Here is a 23,504-nt window from a genome sequence, read left to right on the forward strand (position 1 = left end):
CTGGGCTATCCAGTTAATTCAAGCTCATGTAAGAAACAGTGAGAGGATTGATTCCAATATTCCCCTTCTTGTCCCACCACGCACAAGCTGTTGCTACTTATTAAACATTTTAAAATCCCTGCTGCCAAAGTCCCCAAGAGACGTTTATCTGCCATAGTCATAAATGACTTGCCAGCACGCTACTCAAAACTGCGTTTCCCAGCCAATAAATACAAGCTCCAGAATCAGGAAAAGCAGGGTTTGGCTTGCTCTAATTTTCAGTGGTATGTCACTGGGATACTATAACTACTTTTAAATTCAAATCAGCTTCCTAAAAATTAACTGATTTTATCAGATACAGCACAGTGGACTGTTAAACACGTAGCCTCGTGTACTGAAACACTACACATTTAATGAAGTTATGCCATTAGCAAATGTACAACATGGGTGCATTAAATCCACCTATAGAACAGCTCTATGTATGAGAGAGAGGGTTCATTTCCACTTTTCTCAATAGAGCAGGAGTCCCTTTCTTGGCTTTTGCTAGGTTTTAACTAAAACCAGGATTTGCGCACACACGAAAAAAAAATCCAAAATATCTACTCTCATAATAAAAAAAGACTGATTTTTTTCTTTTTTTATTCCAGTTCAGGAAGGAAGAGAATCATCTTGCAAGTTAATATAATCAGCTCCTTTGCCTCTATAATCTACTTCTGCTCAGCAGGAGCCCCCAAAAACACTTTATGTCCCAAGTGAAACGTGAAAACTACTTGTAAGTTCTCTTTTGAGGCACATGATTCGGACGGTCACTTTCGGAGTTGCGGAATCAATGTCGTCTTCCGTTTCCTTTCTTCCCGGGAAGAGCTCTCCGGGACGCTGTGGACTCCCTGTTCTTCAGGTGGAAGGCTATCTGTCCCTGTCCCAAATCAGAAAGGGTTAGGATGACACAAGTTAGCACAGACACCCATTTTGCACTTCACACCTAAGGACGTACGTTGACGACTCCCCACTTCAAATTCCTCACAAAGGGAAAAAAAGGACAAGAGACAGTAAATTTCACTGTGATCACACTACGGCAAAATATACCTTCTGTTCATTGCAAAAAACATGTGAAGGCCAAATTAAAGAAAAAAAAGTATGTTGCATGAGTTACAGTGCAACCGTATTATTCTTTCACTTTCTATTTTCCTCCCCCCACCTTGTTCAGTTTAGAAAAAGGATTGAGTACAACACAGTCAGGTAAGTGGCCACAAAAGAGTAGCTGTCTTTGGCAAGAAGTCACCGCATTGACCCTCTCTGTCACCTTCTGCCCATTTCGCTCTGTCTCATAAAATGGATGTTGTTGGCGCTGTCTGAGAGTTCTGGGTACTGCTCCACTGAGATCACAAAATAGCCGTCGTAGCCCTGCACCCGGCCTGTGTTTAGCACTTGCTGCTTCTCCCCTTCTGTCCACGAGCGAACACCCTCCTCCCCATCCCGCAGTCTCTGCTGTTCCCTGGCCCAAGCTTGGGCGACAGCGCGCTGTCGGGCCAGCTCCAGGATGCGGGCCTTCTCCTCGTCCAAGGTGGTGCCGTAGCGAGTGTTTAGACACAGCGCACCATACTGGAGCTGGATGTCCGTGTAACGTCTAGTCCTTCCATTTAGCACTGTGTTGATCTGGGACACTGTGACGTTCACACCATTCTCCAGGGTCCTCCGCCCGCCGCTGAGGCCCAAGATGGACAGGTCACTTTCCGAAGGCCCTTGCTTAATGAAATAGTGTGTGTCCACCCCATCGATGGTGAAGTGCAAGTTCTCCAGGTAATGGGCATTGTTCAGGATGGCTGCGATCCTCCGCCCGTCCTCGTTGGCCACGCTGATAATGTCGGTGGCCACTCGCCCATCCTTCATGGCGAACTTGACACCTTTGCCGAAGATAGAGCCTCCAGAAGCAAAGTTCTTGTTCTTCTTGACCTGCCGGCACCCAGCAATGCTGGAGCTGTAGATCCGTTCAAAGCGCTCAAGAGTGACAAAGGCCTTCAGCTGCTTCTGCACTTCACACTGAACTCCCAAAATTGACTGAGCAGGGAGAGAAAGAAGAGAAAGACATGTTAGAAAGGGAAGCCTGATGTCTGAAAGGTATTATTAGCATGCTGCAGACCCACAGAACAGCCTGGAAACACCTAATGAGGAGCTCCACGTTTATTTTCCCCCATCATCTTTTTAGATTTTTAATTCTTCTTAACAGAAGAGGCATATGTTGGCAGGTTATTCTCCCTACTATTCATTATTTCAATAAAATGAACTGATTTTACACTTAAACACTGAAGCAAGTGGAGGCAAAATGGATTTTTTGCCTTAGTAGTCTGAGAATCTAGTTTCGACTCTCCCACCTGGCTGAGTGGATGTAATTATTTCATGCCTCAGTGTTTCTCATCTGCAAATAAGATACCGTTCATAGAAAATCTGGTGGTCATATGCTTTATAAAATGCTTTGAGATCCTCTGCGAAAATGTGGGGAGGTATCTGTAAAATTTCCCTCTGTTTTAATTTCACTTTGTAGCACCTTGTGCCATCCTAAAAAACCCTGCATCAGTGTATGACCCTCGAAGTGGTCATAACCCATATATATCCCATTTCAGCTCGGCCAAAGTGGGTTGTTCAAGACTCAAGGAAGGCCCTAACGCAACTCGCATTTCCTGCAAACCCACTACAACGCCCAGGTTCCCTGAGCTAAGGCCAGCCACACCTGATGTTGAAAGCTGTGGCTTATACCGAAGCAAAACTGCAGAGACACACAGCCTGGATCATTTACAGTCAGGTACACTACAAAGTCACTTCTGCTGTTAGTGTATAATGGAGCAAGCACACAGCGAGTCAGCAGCTCATCATTACTGCAAAATGTCTTTGGAAATGCTCTCATCAATTCACGGCAGCACAGTCCTCTTACAGACCCCTGTTCATGAACAATTATTTGCTCAAATTTCACAAAAGCAAGAGGATGTTACAACAAAATTCTCCCGGCACTGCCAAGGGCTCAGTTCAATAATGTAATGACATTCAGGATTAAAAATAGGCTACAAAGAAAAGTTTGCTGCATTCCAATTATTTCGAGGAAATTTAACATCCATGAAGGATATTGCCTTAAACAGTCCAGAAGCTAAAGGCTCTCATCCTTCCCAGGATGCGAGAAGACAATTCAGACAATGCAGACATTTCAGCGTGGACCTCTCAACTAAGACTTGTAACTGGGCGGGGGGAGGAAATAATAGCTTATTTCCACGGTGGCCATTTCCAGGGAAAGGTTTGAAAGCATAAGAGGAATAAAATAAAGGATTTAGCACTGTAACATGCTCCGTGGTTATGAGCAGTTTTGCCCTGTAAAGGAGAAAACTATGAGGGAACAGACATACACAAGTTCAAGGGCAATCTCTGGGCTGCCAACTTTAAAGTACCTAAGTCCTGATTCAGAGATGTATCAAAGAGATGCCTAATTTTTATGAAAAACCAGCCACTTCCAAGTGCTTCTGTCACAGGCTGGAGCACTTCTATCACAGGCTGGAAATACTACTTTCAGTACAAAAGACATCAGGCACTCACTTTTATTCAAAGTGCCAACTAGGCTGGGGTAACCCGTCCTTTTCCTCTTCCCCTTTTGATTAACAGCACAGTGATTAAAGCACTAACCAGTCACCTAAGAAATAGGAGCTCTTTCTGATTCTCCCTGTACTGCCGGTGGGGGATCTCTCACACAGCTAAAGAGCAACATAATCAACAGACTGAGAGGGAGCAGAGCCCTGCTCCCCCACTGACTGAAGAAGTGCTGTAATTATGCAGAAGATGGACATAATTAATGAAGATGTTACCGATGATGGACAGTGAGCAATTAGGTTTCTAGGCTCCCAGAAACACTTACTGTACTAAATAAGTGTATACTGCATGGCCCTGGTTGGGTATCTAATTTTCAGAGAGGTTTAAATGGGAATATATTCTTCTCAGGTGCATCTCATATTGATTGACTCTAGGTGGTCCTTCCTCAGTACTCAAGCATGCCACGTTGCTCTTCAGAATTGCCTCAGTAACTTTTGCAAGCAATGGGAAAAGGCTTTTCTCATTGCTCACTCTGAATCACCATCTGGTGATAGCTCTTCACTCAAGAATGTAAATCAGGTCTTCCAAGCTACATTGCCGTGTCTCGTGGCCATTTATATCTCACCATGTTTAACAGCAGTTGAGTGATAAGGTCCCCCTGGAATTAAGCACACCATCTAATCATTATCACCTTGGGGAAAGGAGCTTTGGGAGTTTAGGCAGCACAGGGCATGGGAGAAATATTCCTGTCAGGGATCTCCCCCATTTGCTGTCTATTTTGTCTTCACTACCAATCCTTATTCTTGATGAGCTGCAGCAATTCTATTGCCTTTTCAATTCTGGGCAAACTACTGGGGATTAGGTATTGATCCCCTATGGGGGCTTCCAAATTAGGTTGTCCTAACAAACGTGACTTTGGACACCACTCCCTTGTCTTTTCTTCCACTCCCAAATGAAAAGTGAGTTTGCAGTCAGTTCTGCTGATTGCAAACTGCTGATGCTGATGCTGCCAGATAGGCACTGTGATATGACACAGTCTTCTGTGCTTTGGACAAGCAGAACATGTGGTCCACAAGGACGTGTTTATACTTCTAAATGAAAGAAGGCTGGGGAGCGAGGTCTTGCATTGGATTTCCTATCATCCACAATGGTTAATTTTTATTTCAGCTCCTGGTTTGGTTTTAGACCCCTCCAACTGCTTTCTCCAAGATGTTTGCTAACTCTCCAGGTCACTGCTACCTAGCCTCTGGGCCAGGGATTGGTCCTAGATTTCTCTTATTTAGCAGTAGAGGCATCCTCTAAAATGGTGTGAGGGAGTCTTGCGAGGTTAACAGTTGTACAGCAAAGTTTAACTAAGGGCAGACAGTGTCCTTGGTTTTGCCATTAATTCAGGAAGGGTTGTAACTTGGTGGGCACAGGCTGTGATATAACAGGTATAACAGGACCTTACTCTGTCCAACCAACAGCTGTGACACGACATACTTTCCTCAAGCTATTTGGCCCAGTGCCTGGGACCTTATGGCCTGGGGAACTTTTATGGTCAAATTCTCAATAGAAATGAATTCAGGTCAGTAATGGTCCATTATAAAAAGGAAACCTGATTTTTTAAACTTTTTTTTTTCAATTTATGACCCAATAATAGAATACAGGACCTTTCCTTGACCTAGTCACTTACTGCCTTCATGGTATTATGTGAGGTCATACAATTTCCACAGCTCCACTGTTCATCTGGACATCATTTAGAAAGAAAATAAGCAACATCCACCCCTCCACTGGCAGGACGTGGAGGTCAGGGTTCACTTGGATTATACATGATCCAACAGCAATGGCACTGTCACTTTCTGTCTAAGGATACCCACATATGACATCAGTCCAACTGCCCTGTTTTTCCTCTCTGCTTCTATCCAGGACATCTCCTCCTCTATATTACATTTTTTATGTTGCTTGTGCAACCGCAGGACTGTTACTAGCACTACTACTGGTGGCTAAAACAGAGATGAAATGACTGACCAAAGTCACCAGGCCCAGAGTACAACCAGGTCTCTTGATTTCCAGTCCTGTGCCTGCGTTGAGGCACTTCAAGTGGGAGGTTCGTGAGGTTGGGGGTTCAGCCTGTCTTCTTGGGCAAAGAAACTGAGCAGCTACCTATTGATCTGTGGCAGTCCCAGACTCTTATGCACCCACTTCTCATGCACTTTGTAGTCAGTGGAGACTTCAGGACTGATGTAATTACCCATACGTAGATGTCTAGTGTGATCTGAGATACTCTAGGGTGTCTGCAGCATCTGCACAGGGCTGTGAGAAACAGGAGCAGCTCTGGGAGACCTGTGCCCTTCTGGCGCAGCACCCAGCAGTCACTTTGTTTATCTGGTCCATGTATGGGCAAATGAATCAAGTCCCTCCTTAGCACAGACAATGAAACCTAGAGTGTGATTCATCTCAATATAAAATTGATGCCTACTGGAGAGCCAGCTCTCAAAGTGAGCTCTACTGACTGTATGGACCAGATGTCGACAGACTGCAGTGGGAGTACACATATCTAGCACACATGGAGATGCCTACATTTAGACGTCTTGGTCTTGAGTTCAACCCTCAGCTCATCATCTGAATTCTCCTTTGGGCTCCACTGACAGGATCCCCAGACAGTGGTGTCTACTGTCATTTTAGACACTATTGGAGACTTGTTGGGCCACCAGTTCTTGCTCTACATGCTGTAGACATGTGGAAGTCTAGGAAACCCTAGATTATCTCAAATGGCATTAGCAACCAAGCTCATTGTAAAACTTTACTGACTATAATGGAAACTTGGATAACAAGTTCACAGGCAGAGACCTAAATTTAGGTGTCTTATCTAGAACAAAATCACATCCACAGGGTTTTCTACAAAGGACTGGTTACAGGCATTCTAGGCTCTACCTATCTGTTGTCACACCAGAAAGTAGGAGCACAGACATATGGTATACTGTGATTCAGAACATCATCACTTAACCATTATAAAAATTAAACACACCTCTCTTATCTTGAAAATGAGTCTTACAATGAGGCATGACTTTGAAATGACTTACAGTATATTTCTTTGATAAAAGAGTATATCTGGGAACAGCACTTTTTAAAAAGAAAAGCAATCCCATCTAACAGAAAAAAAAGAAGTTCAGGCAAACCAGAGTACAGCCAGCATGTATGCTCTGCTGTGAATATAAAGGGGTGGGGGCAAACAGATTAGATGTAGTTCAAAGAGACACAGCATCCCTGACTTCGAAATGATCATTTCTGTTTCATCTTAGAACTCATTTTAATGAACTGGTAAGGAAGTGAAACAGAAAATTACCAACCAAGGCTGCAGTGACATGTAGTACTCTCTAAAAACGCTCCTGCTTTTAGCAACTGTAAACTGAGGTACATATAAAACCAGTATAGGGAAGAAAGATGGGACTTCATAGTTATTTTATTTCAATATTTGTTGTTAGATGTGAGTGACATATATGCTGGGTTTGTTTTTCCTCACAGTCTTTTTTTAATCAGATGTCCTTAGGTGACACTTCACTTTATCTGGTAACAACCCATTGGAGAGAAGAGAACGACCTTCATCATTTGTTCGCTGCTGCACGGAGCTCAAGAGAATGGCACATTACAGAGACCTCTGAATGGCCTCTTGCATTTTGCCTGCACCTCCTGAGGATTCAAAATACCATAGCCAGATACTATCATCTGTTGTTTTTAAATACCGCCTTCCACTGTGAGACCGAAAGCTTTCATTTCCCATCAAGGATCCAAGATGTGAAATACGTGAATATGTTTCCAAGTTTCTCTATGTCCTCGTGCCATTATACACAGATAAGTGTTAATTCTTACTACCATATGGAATACAAAGCAGAAAGCCAGTTCTTCCAAAAACACTGGCCCAAATTATGAGTTCTCTGCCCGAAGTATTCTTCTTCTCTAGCTCTTTCCTACTTATCCCCTAGCTCTCTTCTAATGAAACCACTCTCCAGAACCACACTCCTCTTCCCCCTACTCCAACCTCCCAGCCTCAGGCCTTTACTTCCCAAGGTCTGTCCTATGCCCAGGCCATCACCTGAAGGTGAGTCCCCTGTCGCGGCGTCTCTCTACCATGCACCCAGCTGGCAGAGGTGCCGGAGGAGGGTCCGTAAACCGCAACAACCTACCAGTCAACTACCGCTCAGCATGGCTGCACTGCGCGGTGGTTGGCTGAGATGCAGTCTGCCTGCTTAGCTACCTGCCAATCATCAGTCCAAGCGAGACAACCGAGGTGAGCGACTGGCCAGCAAGGGTGGCGTGACTGGCCAACGAGCCAGCATGTAGGTCCTGACGGGTTAGAACTGAGCCAAACAGAAGCGCTAGCTCTTGGGCTCGCAGGACAGGTCTCGCCTCCACCCAGCTTGTGTGTGCAGCTGCTGAGGTACAATGAGGCAGAGCTCATCAAAGAGATTTCCATCTCTGGGGGAAATGAGAGGATTTGCCTCCTTTCCCTGCTCTTCTATTTTCATAAAGCTTCGAGAACCTAATGTCTTTGACACTTCAACTCCCTCCCCACATTGGATCTCATTAAAACTGGCCAATACATTTGCAAAACATCACTAGACAGTGTGACAGTCGGCCAAAGCCCCTATGATGTGAGGATGCCCTCCCTGAATGATGAACACTGGCAGGCTCAATTCCTCAAAGAGGGAGGAATGTCCTTGGGAGAGGCTTTGCCAGAAAGCACAGCCCTACAACTCACTCGCTGGCTGAGCATCGCAGAGCAGCCCCTGCCTCCAACACGCTGCTCAAATAAGAGACACCAAAAACTCCTCCTGGGGGCCCAGTGCTCGTGGGATGAGGGGAAGATAGGTAATGACATGATGCAGTTAATGCTATGAGGGCTGATTCCAAGACACCCCTCCCTGCAAATAGAGTTGTACGGGCTCCAGCAATTACTTGACAGTTCCACAAGATGAAATGGGGGGAAAACAAAGAAAAGAAATTGGATTCAGGTGCAGCAGCTCCATAATATGCCAGAGGTCACCTAGAGTCCCCTGATGGCCAATAACACTGAACTTGTTCAACAAACAATTTAGTGACAGCCTCATGGTCACAGGGAGAGGAAAAAAAAAAAAGTGCTGCCAAACAGAATATTGGATTTTAAATGTCACTCCAGAGCTGCAGGGGATAGTGCAAGGTTTATGACATGTTGGCTGTTTCTGAGCTGGTGGATGCTCAAAGTCAGAATTCTGTCTCCCTTCTTGCATCCCTGCAAGGCAAGTACCAGCAGTGTTTTGGAAGGAGATGCTAGGCCCCTCTGGCTATGTACTCTGAAGAGATACAATGCAGCCATTTGTGAGGAATTACTGGCTTTGCTGTTGCACTCGTATTATTCACTCCTCTCAGATAAAAGACCTATCTTGATCTGCTGAGCAATGGCTTTGATCAGTGAAGTCAGTGGAGTAACCCAAATTTACTTTGGTCTACCACAGGGAGGTACCCGGCCCAGTGAAAGCAGGGGTCAGAAGAGGCAGAGATGAGAAAACTGTGGTACATCATTCCTGGTGAACATCCCTGGTTTTCAAGCTGAACTGTGCATTTTTCAGTGCCTTGCTCAGACTACTTTTAAATGGTACAAGATCTGGAACTCCCTCCATATGGTTTGGAAGGCCATTGTAGAGCTTGTTCAGTCGTATTAAATGAAAATATTTCCTGAGCTTCCACTTAACTTTAATTTTGTCATTTGCATATGGGACGTTCAGATGTTTATATTCTCTTCCACATACTTCATCAAGGGAGTAATAGTTTCAGTCTTACTTTTCCCTCATACAACTATCCCTTCAAGCCACCTGATTGCAGGGGGCTGTGTTTAAACCATCGAAGTACAGACATCCAATTTAGGCATTGTGGCCACTAAATTGTGGTGTCTAAATTCAACAGAACGGTGACAGATTCAGGCAGCAAAGCTGGGGCTGCTGCACTCCAGCTCATTTTGCACAACTGCAGCTCCAAAATTGGGCATCTACATAAAGTCCCTAGTTATCTGCCTCTCTTCTCTCTCTCACTACACCCACCCACACCCTAATACCAGATTCCCAGCTCTACTTCATCTTCTATTTGCACCTACTTTAACACATACCAGCATCTCCATCTTGTATATGTAGAGTAGAGGGGTGTGTATGGATAGGTTTAGGGAAAAAACAGATCATGTGTTCAGGCATCATATGTAAATTAATTTATTTCATGTAAATGTATGCCTATAATATACTAGGTGGACTCAGACTGTAAAAGAAAAGAAAGGAATCCCTCTCTGCAGCATTTGAGAGCCAATGCACTATCACTATGTAAAGTGACTCATCTGGAAGCAGGAGGCTGCATAAATCCCTCATCTTACCAAGCAGGTCACTGAAGCTTCTTGGTTTATAAAACCTGAAAGGGACATGGAGACTTTCTTCCCTTCTTATTGCTTATTCAGGCAGATCCATCTAAAATGGGTGGCTGGAAGGGAGGGCTCCTTGGGTTTATTTCCAGCTCAGCTGCCTGTATGAGCAAGTGTCAGACTTCATCACAAGTTGTCACTCAACTTACTTGCCTATTCTATAGGCTTAGTAATAATAATGAAATTATGATAAAATAATAATAATAACAAAAAGAACCTCTCTTGCAGTTCTGTGAGAATTATTATCTGCTCTACATAACAATAATTTAGAGACAACCTTTTGTGCAGTCTCTGTATGAGCCTTCCCTGCTTGCCTTCTCCTGTACAGCTTTGCCTGGGGAGACTGTGTCACACCAAGGAGAAGGAAAAATCCTGAGGCTATTTCTCATTACAGAAATTATCTCTAGCATTTCATTGTTTTATCCAAGGAAAAGAAAAACCAAAAAGGAGTCTCTGAGCCCCAAAACATAACTGAGTTACTAAGACATAATGATTTTCAAGCATCAGCTGAGCCATGGTAGCAAAAGGGAAGGTTCTTTTTGGTCCTCCTCCACTATGAAGTGATACGTCTTAATTAAATTTCTCTTGTTGAAGCTGAAGCTGGTACATTTTACCTTGTCTTTGCTGTAGCTCAGTTACCAAGGCTGGGCTGACACATGAGTATTTTATTAATCCACAGTGTCTTGTTCATAGATCTAGGTGATACCTTTTGTGACTGGGGAAATGTGACACTGCATTTTTCCTCCGGGTCTAATATGTGTACTGAACCTCAAGAGTCTGCTGTAGGACAGTGAGATTTCAGCAGACTCTTAGATAAAGAGACTGCAAAGGCAGCTAGGATTGATTCCACTTGCTACCACAATCATTTTATTAGCAGAAATGTTAAGAGGGTATCCTGATCTCCCCAAACAAATCGGTGCCCTCCTACTCTTTTAATGCTCAAATACAAAGCAATAGCAAGCAAGAATCTATATCCTAAAGAGGCTTCAAACTAAAGAGATAAAACAACTCCAGAACAAACTCAGGCTGAGAGAGGAAACAGTACCCTGGATGGTAAATGACTTTTTCAAGGTCATGCAACTGATAAGCAGTAGGGCTGGGAGCAGCCCAGGGCTTTCAAATCCTGACCCAGTGTGCTAACCTTTAACAGTGCTGTCTCCATCTTTCAGCAGAACTATTCCCAACAGGAAGAGAGGTGGAAATGATTTGGTTCTAAAAGCTTTTTCTTGACAATTTTATCATTGAATTTTGTGCTGGCATGTTTGTCTGCCAAAATGCCTTGTGATGCAGGCCCATTTTTAAAAGCAGGACACAGTGGTTTGGGATTAGACTCAGTCAGGTGAAATGTAAGTTAGCTATCAGCTAAAACTTCTTTCTGGTGAGACTCACTGTATTGCAGAACAGTTTCCTAGGGAAGTGCTGGGATTTATTGTTTAAGACATTTTAAACCAGACTGGACAAGTTCCTAAAAAATATTCTTTATAAAATGATTCTGTATCAAAAATTGTGCTTTTTTCACATCCAAGAATCCTGTATGCAAAGGCCTTGAATTTAGCCTGAATTATGTTGTAACATGGTCTCTTGCAGGAGAGAAAAGCAGTAACAGACTGTTTCATTGAACAATTACCAGAAAAGTAGCACAGGAAAAACCACAATGGCAATAAAGAACTTCAGATGTGGTTATTTAGTCTGATTTCATTACTGTAATGGGGAGAGAGAAGCTGCCTTAGGTTGACATGCACTTAAACTCCTAGTGTATCTGGGAGAACAGACTGAGGCTTTTTACAAGAAGATTGCAACTTGATACTTTGCTGATAAGGGTGTGAAATACAGTATGTAGCTGCATGGATTACCTTGCTATTGTCCCATTCTTGAGTTTTCATCTGTGTGTGGATAAGCTCATATGATGGCTCCATTGCATCCATATCTGGTTTGGGGTATCCAGGGATGACATTGTGTAGCTGGAATCCAAAGGTGAGCAGCCAACTGTTGACATCTGGAAGGTAAGAGAAGCATAAATCAGATTATCTGATCATTCAGGAAGGATTGCCAGTCTGGCCAAAGTGAGGGGTGACTACTTTGTGTGAATAGCACCATTAATGGTCCTCGAAAGAACTGCGTGCCAAAGCCATGAAAGTCAACGGCTTTCCATCTGCCAGCCGCAGTCCAATTCCGCACTTTTGCAGCTCAAAAACAGAAGCTCTGCTAAACACGCTGACCAAATGGCCCAGATAAAGCCAGCTCCCTGACTCCATGGCTGCCCACATCAGCAGCCACCAGGCACTGTGCTAAGGTGGTGCACGAGAAGCACAGCAGCAGCAATACACTAATGAGGCTGAGCCGTTCCAGGTGAACGGGAAGAGACATCCAGTCCTAGAGTCAGCTTTGAACATCTCAGCCACAGCTCTTCTCCTCCTGAGGCCTCTCAAAAGGCCTGCAAGCTAAAGTGCAAATTTAGAGCTCTCTGAGCCAGAATACCTGGACATCCAGGGCAAACAGCACAGTCCTGGAGAGGGTGTTCATGGAAGAGGCTCTGGACAAACACACTGCTTTTTCCGTGGCATTTTCATTCCAACCCTGAACTTCCCAACATTTTTAATAAGAAACTGTCATTTGAGTATTACACCAGTGTAACGTCTTAAAGTCACATGGTCATCTTTTATGGTAAGATTTAAAATCAGCCTCCATACTATCTCACAAGGTTCTTCAAAGGAACTATGTCCACACTAATAAATAAAACAGGACAGAGACCATTCCCTGGTCCTGAGGCCAACTAGCATGGCACAGCTCATGTCTGTATTGCTGAATTCTTCTCCATTCCATAACATGGTGGACTCAGACATGCTGCTTACATGGAGTTTGTGCTATTCTTACCCATGCCTGGGATGTCCCTGGAATGCTGCTAGTTGTCATTGGCCAAAACCATGCCAGAAGTGTGCTAACATTTATGCAGGGTGGATGGCTGCTGTTCCAGTGCTTCAGCCTCTGCCTTAGCCTTGCTTAGTGTATTACAGCCATAGCTAAGGGGCAATGCTGGTGTGTGCCATTTCACTATGAATTACTCCACTTGTATCACAAGGATTGCTGAGTAGTAAGCTCTTATGGGCATTAGAACTGCTTTTAATGTGATCCACCTAAGCAATTTCCAGTAGCAGTGAAGACCTCTGGATAGTGAAAATAAGTCTACAGTTAAGAAACTACTTTGCTCAGGTTCCTTTCACAAATCCCTTAGAAGTCCATGGATGGTGAGAAAACTGCTAGCTCCAGGTCATAAACGATTGTCCTACGCAAAAGGGGGAACACTGCTGCTAGAGGGGACATGATGGAAAACCCAGCCATTTGGGACATTGAAGATTAGACACAGGGAACATTCCTGCATTCCCGTGACAGTAGACTACAAAGTCTTCCCTGTTTTTTGCATGGCTACAAGGAATAGCAGCTGAATGTTACCCAGCTGGAGAAAATCATGACTAGGCTGGCTAACTCCTGGATCTGCTTGGGATCTGCATCGCTTCCCCGCTTCACTTCAGAGTATTTGGTGATCTGACCTTGTTCGCTTCCGTTGAACTCTGGAGATGGACACAAGTGTGACAATCTCCAACCCAATAGTGCGTGTATTGGGCACACAAGTAACAATTGCAAGAAAAAGAAAAAGGGTGAAGGTAAAGTTTAATTAACATCAGCTCCCAGGAGTCTTAGTCATTCTGTATGTAACTGGGATTGTGTTAGTGATTCCTCTTTTTCAAGCTGGATGTACAAGGGATTTGTTTTTCATTTTGCTAAACTGAATTAACATTGCTGAAACAGTCTGAAAAAGGGATCAATTTAGAGAACCAAACATGCATCTTTGAATATTTTTTTCTTCATCCCCCATGAGCTTAAATGAATGTTTTGAAGAGCTGGTTGGAAAAGAAATTATGGATGCAAATGGCAAATAAGGCATTTCCAGATGACTGGAGAACCAGGAGCCAAACACACACACTATCTGTTGCTTGTTTTCTTACAGGCCAAAATGTTGAGATTGGGCAGAGGTCCAAAAAGCCCTTGCAACAATCCATGTGGAAGGAGGAGGATTTCTGTAATAAAAACACTTCTGTTCACTCAATGTACAGATTGTTTTTAGAGTGTCTTTGAAACACAGAGGTTGCAGGGAGGGAAAGAAATTAAAGGCTCATTTGATTATTTTTTTGCTTAGCGCTAAGCCAGCCTGCTTCCAAATCCTTCTCATGTGAAATTAAGACTCTTGATGTACATATTGTGGACCAGGTGGTCAGGAGAACAAAGTAATCCAGTGAAGGTAGGCATTGGTGCAGGAAGCATTTGCTGAGTACTTTACGAATATTAAAAAGAGTACAGAGCAGGGATGCTGAAGGGTAGAAAAATAAGTAACATGTCTGGAAAGATTCAATACAAACTTTTTTTTGATACTTCTCAGCAAGCTGACTTTCAAAACATTTGCAAACAGGACTTCTTCCTTTTTGGGAAGAGGTGTTGGAATATCCCGAATAAAAAGAAAAAAAAACATGTGAAGGAAGGTATGGAGTTAAGAGAACAGAGGGAAAAATATTAATTTGCCAAGAGGCAGTGACAACTTTTTTGACAGAAAAGTACATTTCACATCACAAATTTTTTTTCAGCTACAGTAACCCTGCCAACACATTTCACAGTAAATTCATCTGAGGGCAAAGAAAAAGAGTGCTTAATGCAGACACATGTAATGGAAATGTCAGTTCAATCCATCAGGATTGCTGAAGCTGGCAGCAAAGCTCTGTGCCATGAAGTGTACAATTGCTAAAATATTCATGTTTAACAATGGGCCTCTCAAAACGTAAATATCTGCTTCTCCTGCTCTCCCCTCTGCGTGCTTCCAATTTGTACATACACGCTCAGAAATCTCTTACTGGGAGATTGGTGTGCACCATTCGTCTACATCCTAGGAGCTGGGATCCAGGAAGGACAACAGGTCCCAGGGTGGGGAAGGAGGACAGCGAGTGGGAATGGGGGAAATATAAGTTTTTAGGCTACGACAGCTTCTCCCTCTTCAGAATAAGACATTTCCCCATTGCTATAGCTGTGGCCATGAGCAATGGACAGGACTCACGGCAAAACCTGTCTCCCCTGTGCCTCGTGCCGTGTCTTGGCTCTCTCTGCCCACAGACCGGCTGCCCCACTGGGTTGAACACATCCCATCATAGCCCGGCACGGACGGGGCTCTCGCTGTGGCTGGGGATAGGTCACACAGCTGGCTTTTGGTAGAAAAAAGGTTATACAGCTGGATTTTGGTAGAAAAAAATGCCAGACCAGCAGCCTGATATCATAACCCTTCTCTCATAATGATGTGACCTGTTTCTCCCATGCATATGGACTCATGTGCTGGGAGAGGAGAAACTTAAAAGGCGTATTTAGGGTCTGTATTCTGCAATGATTGAAAACAGAATCTTTAAGACCATGGTAAAAGTTGTTCAGTGCATATAAGATATCAAAATGTCAGATTTGGACATGTTGATGTTATCATCAGAGCTGAGTGGGAAATGGTTTGCCTGTTCCAAGACTGCTTTTGAAATTTTATCCTGTCTTAATTTGGGCAGAAAAAGAAATCTGTTAATATATCATGAAATGACTATTCAAAACCCAGTTCAGTTCAAGCTAACAATTTCAGATTAAGATATTTCATTTTGATTTTGATCTCTTAATTTTTCTTTTTCCTGTTTTCTATAATTAGTTTCTATTAAAGTTGAAAAGCTTGAAAACCAAAAAAGAATTCTTCTTTCAGGATATTTTGGAATTGGTCATTTTCAAGAGCTGTTTACAACATTCCTACTATGAAATTTCTCAAACTCAATCCTCTCCCACAAAGAAATTCAATTTTGACAAATGAGTATTTGTAAAAGAATTCCCTGCTGGCCTTAGTTATCAGAGTAAGGCCAACACACAAGATCTTAGTCTGCATCTTTTGGCTTATTTTACTTTCTTCCTGGCATCATCTCCTGAGTCCTGGAGAACAACAGCTTTTAATTAAAAAATACAATCTAATCCTTATGATTATTGCAGAAGAACCTTAAAGCATAAATCCTAAAGGCTATAAAATCAAGTTGAATAAAATAACCCAGGATTTTTATTTTGTAAAATTTCTTGCTATTAGGCCAATCTCATAAATCAGGGGAATGCAAATATTGTTGTTGCATATGGGAAAGTTGTGATAGATGCAATGGGATCGTTTAAAAATTAATTATACGATTATCTCCTTAGGAATAGTATACATTTGATTTGTGATTGTGTCATCTGGTTTTCCAATGGGAAGTATTTGGAAAAGAGCCCCACCAAAACAGTCCTCTAAAACATTACTACCAGTGTTGTGCAAAATATGAATATAGGAGGGACAGGTGGCCTACAAAGTCATTTTTCTGTACACAAAACATACAGAGGCATTATGTTAATGCCATGAGATGAAGTCCCAGGGGAAGTAGTTTGGAGTTTACGTCAAGCTGTGGGCTAGATATGCCCTAAAACCTGGCTCTTAAGTTGAAAGCACCTGTTCTTGCTGACTTTAATAGAAACTATTAATTCTGCAGAACAGATTAACTTAGAAATACATTATTACTGTAGTGTGCTCTGAAATGGCTGACTGTAATAAAAAGTTTAAGTCGCTGCTGTGATTCTGCTAAAACAAACCTGCATGTCGTTTATTTAGTTGCAAATAAATCTCTAGTCAAAACTGTGTAAGCAGAGCTACCCCTCTACAAAAGAGAAAGGTTATCAGCACATTAATTGGTAGCTAAACTTGGAATATCTGAGGAAAAGAGCAACTGGAAACAGAATAAAGAGAATAAGCACCAAGAAAGAGAAAAGGAAACACGTTTGAGAATTGTGATCTCCGTCTATGGTAATAAATTAAACATACCCTGGACCATTCTCTGACACTGAGGTCAACTGGCAGAGAAAAGCTTGCGTCCATTATATTAAACACTGGAAAACCTCATGGCAATGTGGATAGTGAGAGAGAAAAACCTGTTCACTGATGGTGGGCTAGAAACCAGTCTGCAAATATTTTAACTAATTTTAAATATCTTACCTGTCATGTAACATTTGATATCCTGAGAGTTGCTAATAGGATTGTTGTTTTTGAACATATATAGGTTGAAAGGCATTATGTTATTGCTACTCAGATGCTTCCACATATCGTGGTCTGGACTTGTCCATCGACCTGCTAAAACATCATAGTCCCTCCGTCCCATGTGGATAAGCTTCGTGAGGGGGTCATACAGTCCTCCGTGGTAGCCAATGATGATCTGGAAGTTGGGATTGGTGTCCATATAGATCTCCCCGTATGCTGTGTATAGTATCTGCTTAATCATTAAGCCAGTCCCGCTGAAGACAGCCAAAGGGGTTCCAATGTTATCGCAGGCTATGTAGAATTCATCTCCGCTGCTGAGCTCCATCGCAAAGAGGTGGCCTTGGAGGTCATAGTAGAGGGAGGTGATCTCGGAGCTTGAATGATTGTATAAATGGGTGACCTTGGTTGGGTTAGTCAGGTCAGCGTAGAAGAACTGTAAGTGATGGCCGTGGCTGGTTTTGCTAGAGACTCGCCTTCCTAGGCCATCATAGCGATATTTCACACTCCACCCACTAGCTTTGTTGTAAGCTTTGATGAGCAGGCCAGCTGAATTGTACTCAAAAATATCATTGCCCCTTTGCTTTAGGAAGCCATCTTCATCCATTTTGTACTGCACATCTCCCAGTCTTGTAATCCTGTCCCTGAGGTCATACCTGAGTGGTGTAAGGCGGGCACTATTCCCCGGACTCAACAAATGGAGGTTTCCATTTAGGTCGTAGCTGTAACGCCAGAGTGGCTTGTCATTGATAGACACCGTCTGCAACTGGCCATCAGCATCATACTCATACGAGTATCTAGTTGTGTTTGCATAAGGGCCAACCTTCAACTCTTTCTTAACAACTCTCCCCATATTGTCATACTGCACAGTCATCCAGTACATGAGTGACCGAAATATCTCATACTGGACCTCCTTCATCCTGCCATAGGCATCAAAATGTTTAGTGTGAGTCATGACGGCAGTGGTAATAATCTGGTTGATATCATAGTAAATGACCCCAAATTTACCAAATTGCTCAGTTTTGCCTGACACATCGTCGTACCTGTAGAGGTCAATGGGTAAAGGTGTCTCATTGATCACTGCTTGCATGCTGGTCACCCGAAAGCTGTTATCATAATTATAGTCAAATCGTGCATTCACCATGCCTTCCTCAGTGAAGCGGAAAATCTGTCGGTCAATGAGGGGTCCTATCTGCCTGTATCTGATTGTACATGTGAACCCTTCATTCTGCAAGTTTATTGTCTTTAGCATGCCAGCAGTTTCGTCATAGGTGAAACTGATCTTTGTGGTGTCGTAGAGCATCTCAGCTAATTTGGACAACTTTCCATACTTGTAGATGACACGTCTCCCTGTCCCCAAGTACAAAGTGTGAAGGAGCTGCTCATCCTCTGTGAAATCCTGAATTACTGAGGCGTTGCCTTCTGGGGGCCGGTAGATGTTCCTGTAGTAACCAATGGAACGGATGGTTTCTAAAGTCTGCCGGGCAACGTTGGGCATGGTCACCGATGACAACCGGTCATTCTTATCAAACTCAAAGATGTACTGTCTCTGACTGTGAAGGAGCAGCACCATGGACTGGAGGGGAGGGAGAAAAGAACAGATTATTTTCCTGGTTTTCAGGCAGAATTATTCTCAACACTCCCAAAGATGGACAGTGTTTGGGAGAAGAGCTTGCAGCTACCAACTGACAGAAACAGGGGACCTGCAAAACTGAGAGGTCACTGAGCAACAAAAATGTGGTCAGTCACAACCTGCCCACTTTACATATTTGTTCATCTCTTCAGCCACTGCTTCACCTTCTCCTTTGTATCTTTTCAGCATTAGCTCTTTGTGATCGGAATTCTTAGTTTGTTTGCATTGGTACAGCACTTCACCAATCCAAAGAGCAGGGCAAATGAGATAAATAATCTCTGCAGCCCTAAGATTAAATAGTGAGAGGTATGCAGTTGCACAGCACATCAAGTATCCCTGAGTAGGAGCAGGTCAGAGAAAAGGGCACTTAATGCGGTAAGTATGGTTTAAGTTTAGAATGCTCAGTTGTTAGAATTAATACCACATAGTCACCTCTGCCCAAATTCTCCTTGACAATAGCTTTTATGGACTAAATAAATAAAATTGGTAGAACAACTTAAACAATGCTTGAAAAAGTGCCCCCCCGACACCTTCCAATACGCAGTTAACTCCGTGTGTCTGCATATCTGCTATTACTCTCTTACTACAAACTTCTGCCTACATGCTTAACCCATTTGTCCTGATATTTTTGCACACAACAAGCCACACAGATTATGTGACACAAGGTGCAAGTCAATGCTTTTTGCCTTTTAAAAGCTATGCTACTGTAGTTTCCTTAAACTGTTTTAGCTATAGGCCCTATACAAAACTCAGAAATAAAAAATTCCAGACCCATGTATGTAACACATGGATCTATAGGACACTGGGTAGGTAATGATGAATGATAATACCCAGAAGAAATTAAATCCCATGCCAATCTGCAGCGTGCAGACTACAGAAAACACTGCAAAATGTTTTACAGCTGCCTGGCTGGATTCATGTCTCTGCACTTCTTATTACCTGTGTTTCCTATGAAGCCAGAATGGGCTACCTGAAGAAAGCAGGACGTCAGACTGTATGGGCTGTTTTCACATGGAAAATCCTACTGGAAATCCCTACTGTTGACTCCTCTGGCTTTACCTGAACGTATATTATTTTACAGCTAGTTCAGCAAAGGAATGTTGTATTTTAAAAATCATATGCCCAAAACTTCAAAGCATTAAGACATGCATTTAGTGTGACTTGGAAAGAATACTGCCCTCTGGGGAATTTTCCATGCTATTTTCAACTGTTCTCTGGTGGTTTGACACCAAAGTTACTATGCATATGTTAGTGGAGGCAGAATACACAGAGGAGTATTGGACCATAAGGGTCAGTAATCAACCGATGTGAAGTAACGCAGCTGCACTGAAGTCTTAGGAGTAAAGCCCATTTGCACCAACTGGGAAGCTAAGATTGCAGAGCTGTCATCACCCAACAAAAGGAGGGTGCTTACCTTCTCCAAGTAAGTGTAGCTCCATGATTTCCCATCAGCAAAGATCCTGGATACAATTCTGCCAGACTGATCATACTCCATCCGTTCTGACATAGTGCCCCTTTGAATCCCAGCAATGTGTCCTCCTGGGGAATAGGTCACATTGACGCCATTCAGTCTGCTGCTAGGTGACCAGAGACTGGGCCTCCCTGCCTGGTCATAGAGGATGCGGAGCGTGAACTTGCGGTGGTCATCATAGATTTTCTCTGTTCTGGTCACACGATCAAAATCAAGGGACAGCAGGTTTCTGTTGTGAACCTAGAGGAGGGAGATGGAGAATTAGGAAGCTGTAAATGGTTTAAGTTACAAACATTATTTCACCAAACACCTCTTTAGAACACACTGAACAGTATCCATGCATTCATTGCCTCTGGATAAGATTTTCAAAGCAAAGTGTTGGCCTAACTCTGCTTCTGTTGACTTCAGTGAGGAAAGAGGCAGCAAAATAGCGGGTACTTTTGAAAACATCACCACGGTTAAAGAATATTGCCCATATCCCAAACCTAGACTTAGGACTACTACAGCAGATGTGATAGAGACCTAGATGAAGGCATAATGGCAAATCGTTGCAGGGAATATTTGCAAGGTACTCTGCTCATTACACCTGGATATATGAGTCTTTTGCTTTCATGGATGTCAAAAAATAATACTTTTTGGAAAAAAAAAGACGGATGTTGTGTCAACATAGTTGAAAAGCAAAGCTTTCCCCTAAGTTTGCTGAACATACTGCATGCACTGGAGGTGAAGTCTTTCACCTAAGGTGAAATAGGAAGGCCTTGACCACTGTAGATGTTACAGAGAGCAGGAGCTTTTCTGTGAGAGCTGGAGTTTTAGCTTCATTGTCCTGGGGTTATTCTGTGTTGGATAATTACACTCCTGTTGCCTCCACTGCTGCTGCGTTTCCAAAGATCAAAGGTATCTATTTCAAAGGTAGGAGCAGAGATACATTTTGATTCAGGGATTGTAGGGCACAGCTGTACAAAGAGGAACTGATAGTACAACTTAGGTTTAGCCACATGTGCAAGGAGCCTTATAAAACAACATGACCACAGTACTCAAGCACTGTGCCTGAACAAAAAAACCAGATTCCCAGGATGAGCTTGCCAGTGAAGACAGCTAGTTCTCCATCCCAGCACTTTGCAACCTTTCTCAGTTGGTGAACCCCTGTTTTCCAGAAAAGTGCAAATTCTTCTCAGATGAACTTCAAACTCCAAACAATAGACTTGCTTTTTTAGTTCCCGTTGGGACCCTTCAGCTGTGGTCAATAAACCAAGGTTTGCAGACTGCTGCAAGTTAAAAATACAGCCTTACCCTGTTCTGGGTAAAACTGACACTCCTGAACTGAGCACTGGCCTCAGCTTTGTTCCAGCTTTGATCTCAGTCATTACTTTAGGGTGTATGATTGTATTCCCACCTTTCTTTTTTTTTTTTTTTGAGATATGTGAGAGAACCTGAGAGCGAAACAGGAAGGAAGGAGAGAAATGATGTGGCAGAGTCAGTGGAGAAGTGGTGTGCTGTATGTCCTGTCAGTCTGGAAGTACACGGCAGGAAAATGCAGGACTGCTCTTGTGTTGTGCAGGCAGACATGGGTGGTGAAACCGGGAGAACTGCGACACCACGGAGTCAAAAGTCAAAAGGAGTCTCAGAAGCTGAGGTCAGAAGAGGGCTGAGGTCAGAAGAGGCAAAAACATGCCTGAGAAATGTGGGACCAAACTGAGGGTATGCATGGCCGGTTGAGAAATAAGGAATTAGTGACAGATGATGTAAGCATAAAAATGATACAAGAGGAGGCAAGCGCAAAGATGATTGCCAGTATATGAATAACAAAGGTAAAAGGCAGGTATGACTCAAGGAAAGAAACAGTTAGCATGGAAAGGTAGATAATGCTCAACTTAAACACGTAGCAGAGTTTGAAATAGAATGTAAATGGGCAATGGGAGGAAGAGGAAATCAGCTAAAAGCCTCTTGTAACAAGCAAGCTGGGAAATAATTAAAAAAGTATCACAACTCTAAAGTACAGTTGTACCTATGTAAGCAACAGAGCAATTTGATATCTTGTAGGTGCTTGTTGCTACAAATACAGAAACAGAAGCAGCATTTGCGTGCAAAATATATATACATTTTTTTTCCAGGAAGGAATAACGTGTCTGCCTTCCACCCATTCCCAGAGCATATCCAGCCCAGCAGCTGCAGCTTCTTGTGCTGCTGGTGTGTGCCAAGAGAGCTGGAAAGAGCTATTCCAGGACTGGGACAGTAATCCAGGCTGAATGTGGCCTCTCTGATCCATAAGCCAACAGCAGTGCCATTCACCGTGCTGGAAGGACCAAATAACAAGTCCCTGGATAGCTCTTAAGCTGAGTCCAAATCCCTGTATCCCATTATTGGTGCCCTAAGTCATTCCGCCCTCCCCACTCTCTGGCAAGGGACTGCTGCTGGACTAGTTGGAACCAGCCTCTCTTTTTACGATTTTTTTTTTATGATTTGTTTTCTCCTGCTCTCTCAGCGAAATCTCCCTTCTCTCTGAGAAGCACTGCAGTGCCAATAGCCACCTTCAAGGTGACAGGCATGGTGAACCCTACACTGCCAGGTAGCCTCTGAATAGGGTCTAAATCTTTTCATCCTTGTTCAAGGACATGCCTTGAATAGGAGTGAATTTTATGCAGAAGCAGTGACAGGGCTGCAGGCTTCAGTCCAACAAGCAAGTTTTATGGTGAGCAGCTAAATAAGGTGCCATCCTACATCCCAGAGTCTTTATCCTGGAAAGGACTCTGAAAAGCTCCCGGAAAAGGCTTTTGCCCCTCGGAGCATTTGACAAGGCCTGTGTTCAGCGCAGGACTGAGCCAGGGTAAATTTAAATCCACTGTTCCCAGTGCATTTGACCTCCCCTCCGTAACGTGTGAGAGACTAAATTTAACCCCCAACTCACATACCACAGCAGATCCATTTAATACCTTTGCTTGCTCTAATGAAGGTGCTAGAATAGGAACATAAACACTCCACCTGGTACCATCTCTGATTTCTCCTATGCCTCCTTTTGCTCTCTTTTAGCTTAAATTATAACGAAACAACACACATTGATATCCCTGGGTGCACAAGAGTTACAAAACACAGAAAATGCAGATTTCTCGTGAAAATGCTGTGGCAACTTTCTGTAGAAGACCACGAACAATACTTCTGCAACGAGACCTACAGGAGTCAATGACATCCCACTGGTTAACAGCTGCTTACAAAGGCATTTCCCCAGTGAACTGCTAGAATTATTGGGGTGGCCATATCCAGCCCTCAGCAACTGACAGAAATTCAGGAGATGAGGCTGAAATGTCCTCAATAGTCAGCA

At 43.2% G+C, this 23,504-nt stretch overlaps 1 protein-coding gene across 1 annotated transcript in view; it reads right to left on the bottom strand.

Moving 5' to 3' along the window:
* Positions 1–371: 371 nt before the first annotated feature.
* The window catches only part of TENM4 (teneurin transmembrane protein 4), a 155,383-nt gene continuing 132,250 nt past the window's right edge, over positions 372–23,504 (bottom strand). Inside the window, exons 19-22 of the mRNA XM_067289535.1 lie at positions 20,129–20,425; positions 17,043–18,657; positions 11,824–11,966; positions 372–2,037 (exon numbers count right to left, since the gene is read on the bottom strand). Coding sequence (XP_067145636.1) covers positions 1,279–2,037; positions 11,824–11,966; positions 17,043–18,657; positions 20,129–20,425 — 2,814 coding nt within the window. The 3' untranslated portion in view covers positions 372–1,278. The remainder of the gene's footprint in view (positions 2,038–11,823; positions 11,967–17,042; positions 18,658–20,128; positions 20,426–23,504) is intronic.

Source organism: Apteryx mantelli, chromosome 1 (genome assembly GCF_036417845.1).
Source record: "Apteryx mantelli isolate bAptMan1 chromosome 1, bAptMan1.hap1, whole genome shotgun sequence".
Classification (NCBI taxonomy): domain Eukaryota; kingdom Metazoa; phylum Chordata; class Aves; order Apterygiformes; family Apterygidae; genus Apteryx; species Apteryx mantelli.